Source organism: Amia ocellicauda, chromosome 4, assembly GCF_036373705.1.
Source record: "Amia ocellicauda isolate fAmiCal2 chromosome 4, fAmiCal2.hap1, whole genome shotgun sequence".
In the NCBI taxonomy this organism is placed as follows: domain Eukaryota; kingdom Metazoa; phylum Chordata; class Actinopteri; order Amiiformes; family Amiidae; genus Amia; species Amia ocellicauda.
Genome location: NC_089853.1, coordinates 22395508 through 22403686, shown reverse-complemented (window position 1 = coordinate 22403686; position 8179 = coordinate 22395508). Strand labels below are relative to the sequence as shown.

Genomic DNA, 8179 nt, shown 5'->3' with positions numbered 1-8179 from the left:
CCCTGCTTTTGATCAGCACTATAGCATGTGTTAATTCCTAAAATCAACCTGTGTTAAATCCAGTTACCATACCTTGAGAAATGTGCTTCTGAATGGCCCTTGATTTGGTCCTTACAGCCATTGGTGGAGGTATATCATTAGGATCTTCTGCAAGAAGCACTCATGTGTATCATTTATTTCAATTAGTGAGATTAATTAGGAACTATGCAGTGGGTCGTTAAATAATCTAACTGCAGCTATACAAAAGAAAGTGGCGATACGAACTGCAGAAAAAGTGGATATCGGTGAATATATTGTTTTATATGAAATCTTGACTGTCTGTGTCAAGTCACTCTATATTCATTTCCACTTCTGAAAACTGCAAGATGAGTTGCATGAAGAGAGAGTGGGCTCTTATGCACTTCATGGGGTGCTATCTCTTTACTCATTGGTGAGGAGTAAGCTAAGAAACCTGTCCCATTTAAAGTGTTTATGACAATTGTGTGGCCAGATGGAGATTCTAATTTGATCTCCTTTCTTTACAGTGAATTGAGATGAGGGCAGATTTTGTGAGCTTCAAAAAAAAAAAAAAGTTCTCTTTCACATAATAACTTTTCCTACTGAAACTGCAAGATATTTATTTGTCTACAGAACCCAATCAACTTGACCACTTTAGACTTGAAAACAAACTATCCAGTCATCACCAGGTTCTTAAACTGTGTATAAGAATGTATACAACTTCCATTGTCTAACATTCACTATTAGTTATGCATACACACAATATGTGTGACAAATAATTAACTTAAATGTTCAGTTGGCACAGTGGTCCACTATATACTATATAAAAATAATACTTGAGACAAATAGGTATATCTGCACTGTCATTAATTTTGTGTTGGGTCCTGTCATGTCAGAGCATTTGGGTACCCATCTATTTTATACAAATATATCTTCAGTTCTGACATCTATATATACACACACACACAACTGTTTTTATTTATTTTTAACGTGCTCTTCAGACCATGGTCACACTGTCTACCACATGTAACACATGGGTTGCTACACAGGGCTCAGCAACAGCTGAAATGGCTGTCTACAATGAGATCAGCAGATACAGGGATGAAGAGGAGCAAAGTACAAGACCAGGGTAAGTAAAATATCTGATGGAGCTTTTGTTTTATTTATTTTTATTTTTGTTATTTATGCAAAGCGTTTTTGTTAGATACTCTTAGAAGCCGTCCTTAAATATGTTTTTTTTGCCTCTTTTTTTCATTCTCTTCCTGCTCTTAGACACATTTTCAGCATATCTCTAAGTAAAAACTATTTTTGAACTGTTATTTCATTTAGTCAAAACATTCCTGATACTGGACAGCATAAGTAAACTGTAAACAGTAGACATCCCTTATATCAAGTCACTGTCAGATTCCTGTCAATAAATGCCCACGAATGTCTGGGTTAGTTTTTCATGACATGTAACCAGCAACACTGACCTATATAATGGTACTGGCTATTAGCAGTCATAGCCAAAGACAGCAGTTATTGTTCTAACTGCACATGGCTTTAATTTTAAAATCTTTTGTCAGTTTTAGGTTTGGCATTGACAAAAAATGTGTTCTTTTTTGGAATGCCTTGTAATAGCAAGTCAGAATGTATTCTTAAAGCTTTAAATTAAGCTTGAATTATGTCACAGGAAATTGACATCTGCATCTATAGATTAGTGGACTTTTAGGAAAAGTGTTAATAAGTTAATTAATATGAATGTGTTTTTGCTACTCCTTTGTGATTTTGACGTGTGCATCTCTCAGCATTTTAAATATACTTAGGAACCAAAGAAACAAGCAAAGATAAATGCAAATTAGGTAAAAATAATAAATGTTTAAAAGATCATCTCATAATGAAAACTTGATCAATACATGCATATTAGTGGTAGCTGACACATTTGTATATCACAGCACACACTGTTTGCAAACTGGTCTTTGCATTGTAGTTGGAGGAAATGTTTGTCTGCCATCTGTAATTCCCTCGCAGGGTTTGAATGTAATGCCTTAATGAATTGCGTGATGTAATTCCAGTGCAAATAGTTAAGATAGTTCATGCCTGCTGAATTTGTTCTCCAGTTGAACAGCGTAGGCCTTTAAGTTTAGACATTTCAGACATCCCCTAAAGCCATGGCACTATAAGCTGTTTTTTAAAGCACTAGAAGTGTTCTTGAGTGTAATGGGCAGTGACTCCAGGTCAGACAGTGTCATTAAACCTTCAGAAATATTTTTTTTTTATTAAATGCAGAGGATATCTGTACACTAAGTTATACTGGAACTCCAAAACAAAGAAAATAATTAATAATTCAAATTCAGACTGCCTTTAAAGATGATAGTACAGGGCAAACCTAAAGCTCATTCAATTTAATTGGGTATCCAGAAGTTTAAAATGTATAATACAGTGCATATTTTTCTAATGAGCACCCACAGGACATATTTTTTTGTTGTCATAAAGTATACCCTTTAAGTGTGTCTTTTCACTGCTGGCTCTATTTCAAAAGAATATTTTGAAATATCCTCCTCAATGGGTCATACGTAATCATTAGAAAGTGCAATGACCAGAAGTTACAATTAGATGTTTTGAAGGACTCAAAGATAAAGAGGTCAAATTTCTTATCCAAGGTTAGCTGGTCCACATGATTTAATATGTAAATGTGGTATTTAAAAACTTTTAATATCAGAGAAAAACAAACATTAGAAGTCCACGTATGTCAGTCAAATCTCCTAAATCAAACTGCTTAGAACCCTGGCTTTAGGTGACCAATATATGACCAAAATAGATCTTACTTTTCTTCCTTAACATTTAACATAGCATTTAGTGTAATTTTGAACAATATTCTTCTACATTAGGTTTGAAGCTTCACATAAAGCAAGAGAAAGCTGTGATATCAGGTTGTGATTCACACTCATAAATAGTGGCCACTGTTTATTTATCTTGTATTTAATGATCTTGACAGGAATTGGATTTTAGGAGTTATGTATTTAAATTCCCCTTAACTCATTAATGTGAAATCAACAAATTACTATTTAAGTGATGGTACCTCATAATTAATTTAATATGTAATCAATGTATATTTTTCAGATGCTATGAGAACTACAAACATCAACTCTGTTTGCCATCAACATAATGGCTCAAATCCAGTTTAGGACTCAATAATACTTTTAAATGAGGTACACGCCCTGATGGATTTCCAATACTAGTTTCATACATGTGTGATTTATTATGACTTAAAAATAATTTTAACTGAAGTAAATCCAATAATACTGAAAACTCTATGCTATACAGGATATTTAAAATCAAGCCCAAAATAATGATATCTCTATTAAGATCAGAAACCCACAATTATGTTTTATGGAATTTTATTTGTCTGATCTAAGGAACCAGCTTAAAGGAGCTTTAAAATTCAAATGTTAAATGTATGAATTGTTTAATTTAGGATTTTACATCTTGCAATACAATTCTAAACTAAGCTGTAATGGAAAAATAAGAGCATGACTCAAAAAGCCAGTAAACAAGACTTAGAAAAAATAAAACAAACTTGTTTAGAAAACTGAATTCAGCTGCTCAAAAATCACACCCTGTGCTTTGAGCACCACACACTGGAGAGAACCAAAACCGCACCTGTACTTACTTGGCAATGATGGCAAATTCCAAATGCAAGATTAGCAATCAAACTAGTAATGTTATAAACCCAGCATTTGATACTCAATACAAGCAGAGGTCCTGTCAAAATATGGCAAGTATGTTACTTTAACAGAAGGCAGAACTGGGACTGTAAACTGAATCTCTCAATGTGTGATAAGATTTAAAAAAAACGAAAAAAACACTTTCCATACAACAGATGCCATACCAGACACTTCCAGGGTGATACACAAAATTCTAGCTGGGCCAATCCTAAGAATAGCAATACTACTGTAGAGTTCCATTTACACATCTACACGTTTTAATTAGTGTACTCCCTGCTGGGCCGAGACCATTATTTGGAAGTGTAATAAACCCCCCACAGACATGTTCTGCCAGATTACCATTGCTAAAATGGGTTCATGAGCAGCCACGTTACAGGCCCAGCTTGGGCTGCAGGACCATTACAGGGCAGTTTCTAACAGGTTTTAGACTTCAACCTTAACACGTCCGAATCCCAAGTTCAGTCCCTTCAGATAACAATGACAAAACTAAAGGCTGAGTAGTGATAAACTGAGCTCTTGGTCATGTGTGATCTATCCTTGATGTCTTGAGTGAGGGGTATAATAGTTGAATTAAGGACAAGTTACAAATTTTATACAAAACCTTTATTAAACCATTGTCACATAAAATAACGCCTTCCATCATCAGACTTAAAAGCAAACCAGATCTACATCGCTGTGATTTCACTCTGATAGACTTGAACACCTGAGAAAGACAAAGGAAGCCAGAACATATCTGACAAGACCTCCTTTGGGAACTCTAGCTGGCTCAGACAAATCGTATTCAATTTCGTCCAGTAGATCCAAAACCACCTGCTCCTCTTTCCGTCTCATCGAGCGTCTGTAATTAAAATATATCAGTGAGTGTCTGACAAGGTACAATATTGTACGCAAAAATCATACTGATCAAGGTACCTCATGCTGCTCCAGCTCTGGGTAGGAAATCCTCTCGCAGATCAGCTGTGCCACGCGATCGCCCTTTTTAACTACATTAACAGGGAGGGAAAGGAAAAGGTGTTTTCTTTACATAGTGGTGTGTGTCCCCATCTACTTACAAAATCTGTAGAGCATGCAAAATTACAGTACAATTATACTTTCACACTATTTAATATGCTGTATGGACATGAAAAAAAAATAAAAATAAAGACTGACACTCCTAATTCCAGTAGATCACAATGAAAATATCAACCCTCTAGAAAACCATGGTGACTATGTTTTGTGATTTTGCCTGTTTATATGCTGAAGTCCACTGCCAGTTTTGTAACAGATCTCACCTTCGAAGGTTTCTTTACTGAAGTTGAAGAGCACAACCCCCACATTCCCTCTGTAATCTTCATCCACCACACCAGCTGTTGGAGAGAGGAGAGCTCACTGTTTCAGAGGGGCATGGTATATATCCATGGTATATTCATCCAGCAGTGGATGATGACAATTCATTAATTGAGACATATATTACACACACACAGACACACTTGTTTTACTTGTCTTGTAGTGCTGGTAGCATAATCACAATCTCTCAATATTATGTAGGTGTTAAGCTAATGGTTATCCCAGTATAAACTGAATAGTTTAACCCTCTACAGCTGAAGAGACACCGATCAGCCATAACATTATGACCACTGACAGGTGAAGTGAATAACACTGATAATCTCGTTATCATGGCACCTGTCAGTGGGTGGGATATCTTAGGCAGCAAGTGAACATTTTGTCTTCAAAGTTGATGTGTTAGATGCAGGAAAAATGGCCAAGCGTAAGGATCTGAGCGACTTTGACAAGGGCCAAATTGTGATGGCTAGACGACTGGATCAGAGCATCTCCAAAACTGCAGCTCTTGTGGGGTGTTCCCGGTCTGCAGTGGTCAGTACCTATCAAAAGTGGTCCAAGGAAGGAAAAGCGGTGAACCGGCGACAGGGTCATGGGCAGCCAAGGCTCACTGATGCACGTGGGGAGTGAAGGCTGGCCCGTGTGGTCCGATCCAACAGACGAGCTACTGTAGCTCAAATTGCTGAAAAAGTTAATGCTGGTTCTGATAGAAAGGTGTCAGGACACACAGTACATCGCAGTTTGTTGCGTATGGGGCTGCATAGCCGCAGACCAGTCAGGGTGCCCATGCTGACCCCTGTCCACTGCCGAAAGCGCCTACAATGGGCACGTGAGCATCAGAACTGGACCACAGAGCAATGGAAGAAGGTGGCCTGGTCTGATGAATCATGGGTTCAAGGTGTTGACTTGGCCTCCAAATTCCCCAGATCTCAATCCAATCGAGCATCTGTGGGATGTGCTGGACAAACAAGTCCAATCCATGGAGGCCCCACCTCGCAACTTACAGGACTTAAAGGATCTGCAGCTAACGTCTTAGTGCCAGATACCACAGCACACCTTCAGAGGTCTAGTGGAGTCCATGCCTCTATGGGTCAGGGCTGTTTTGGCGGCAAAAGGGGGACCTACACAATATTAGGCAGGTGGTCATAATGTTATGGCTGATCAGTGGCTATACACACACTTGTTTTACTTTTTACTTGTCTTGTAGTGCTGGTAGCATAATCACAATCTCTCAATATTATGTAGGTGTTAAGCTAATGGTTATCCCAGTATAAACTGAATAGTTTAACCCTCTACAGCTGAAGATACACACACACATTCCCATCCCTGCAGTTGTAATTTGAAGATCAGAAGTTACCTCCAACATCTATGAAATGTTTAGCAGCCAACCCAGACCGTGGGGCTAGAAAATACAACAAAATATCAAAATTAAATCAGTCAGGAAACGAAGGGCAGATCATTTTGCATTTAACAAAAGAAAAACAAGAGTGACTTAAACTTGCTCTGGTCCTGTCCTGCAGCATCCCATGATAATATATTCATGCCTGGCGCTGTGAACCAATGAAAGTACAGCCCGGCCCCACTCACCCACTCTGCCATAGCAGCCCGACGGCACGGCGATCTGGATGTCCGTCTTCACTATCGCTTTGTCCATGGCAGGGATCGTGTAATCATAAGCACTGGCACAACAAAAGCACGGTACCAACAATTCATTAGTCAGCATCTTTGCTGTAGACTATGATTCAGCTTTAGTGCCTGACCTTACATGACATGCGCGATATTTACACTATACTGATCCCTCTTAATAGCATTCACTGTAACAGAAAACAAGTGCTGCAATTTGGGAAAACAAAAAATAGGCTACATGTTTAATATTTGTGTTAATTTGTCTATTTAAACATTAAACTAACCTGTATAGATCATAACCCGCCGCCTTTGAAGACCCTTTTGTTGGGGGAGTCGCGTTTTCTGACAGTTTGGCGAATCTCAGCACTGTTTTAACCTCGGGGATCATCTCCGTCCTCGGCCGTTTGGAGGGAGAAGTAGGCGCAGCTGCCTCGGTGACTTCTGAGCAAGGCATGGTTGTTTAAAAAGAATACGTCAAATAATACTAAGTCAATACTGTATTAAAATCAAACGACGCACAACACATATAGCTATATTTAACACCTGAATAATAATAATAATTAAAAAAAAGCAAAAACCTAAACTAAAAAGACGACAGACAAGCAGAGAGTGAAAGACTGACAGAGCGGAGACGCGGGCAGCTTTGCAAATCACCCGCCAAATATTGTATTTATATATTCCCGCCATATCCCGGCACCCCTCAAAACACGACTTCCGTTTAACCTTAATTTGCGTGTATACATTGTTATTTCACATTAAAAAAAATAATGCTTCACATTGCATTCATTTTATTTTTCCATTAAAAATATTAAAAGGTTTTTTTGGACGCGTGGTTGCTATAGAAACCTCCCGGAAGCCCGAATCTCGCGAGCAATCCAGCAGCGATGTTTACATTTCACTTCCGCCTTTTTCTGCAGATGCCAGTGAATTACAGGACGTCACGACACACTGACTGTCAGCCTGACTGCAGTGGACAAACTATACTAGAAGACTAGCATATTAATACAATACATAGGCAGTTACAGTTCAATCACAATAAAGCTGTGTTAAGACACCCCGGGGTGTTTGTGTTAGTTTACATAGCTACCTGTGTTACATGCGTCTCCTTTCAGGAGTATGCATTTCTGAAAGTCGAGTGTAATTCCGTTTCTGAAGAGTAGAGCAGATTTTGGAGCATCCTGGTATAAGACGCAATTTCTCCAACGCATACTTTTACAGAGAAGACGGGCCATTTTGTTCGCGCTGACCAGGAGAATGCTGGGTATTCCAAATGGCTGATTGCCGGCAGCCTTTCTCTGTGCTGGTGGTTATTATACTTTTCATATCTAAATCTAGGCGCATGTGTGTGTTTTGTCGGCAGATATATTTCCTGTACTGTATAAGCCCAATACAATATTGCCGATCCCCGTGCCCTGTCAGTAACATCCTATTTGTGTATTTATTGCAATGGTTTCATAATGCACAAAAACACCAGCAGGGGTATTTAAACATGTCATCCGCGTTTCATCTCTTAAGACCTTTCCCTTTTG

At 38.5% G+C, this 8179-nt stretch overlaps 1 protein-coding gene across 1 annotated transcript; it reads right to left on the bottom strand.

Moving 5' to 3' along the window:
• Positions 1-4292: 4292 nt before the first annotated feature.
• On the bottom strand, positions 4293-7900 carry dut (deoxyuridine triphosphatase). The gene is made up of 7 exons (XM_066701401.1): positions 7738-7900; positions 6935-7091; positions 6612-6703; positions 6382-6426; positions 4976-5050; positions 4617-4687; positions 4293-4542 (listed from the first exon to the last, which is right to left on the bottom strand). Exons 1-7 carry the CDS (start codon positions 7880-7882, stop codon positions 4486-4488), a joined length of 642 nt encoding a protein of 213 aa, XP_066557498.1. The 5' UTR covers positions 7883-7900; the 3' UTR covers positions 4293-4485.
• Positions 7901-8179: the final 279 nt, after the last annotated feature.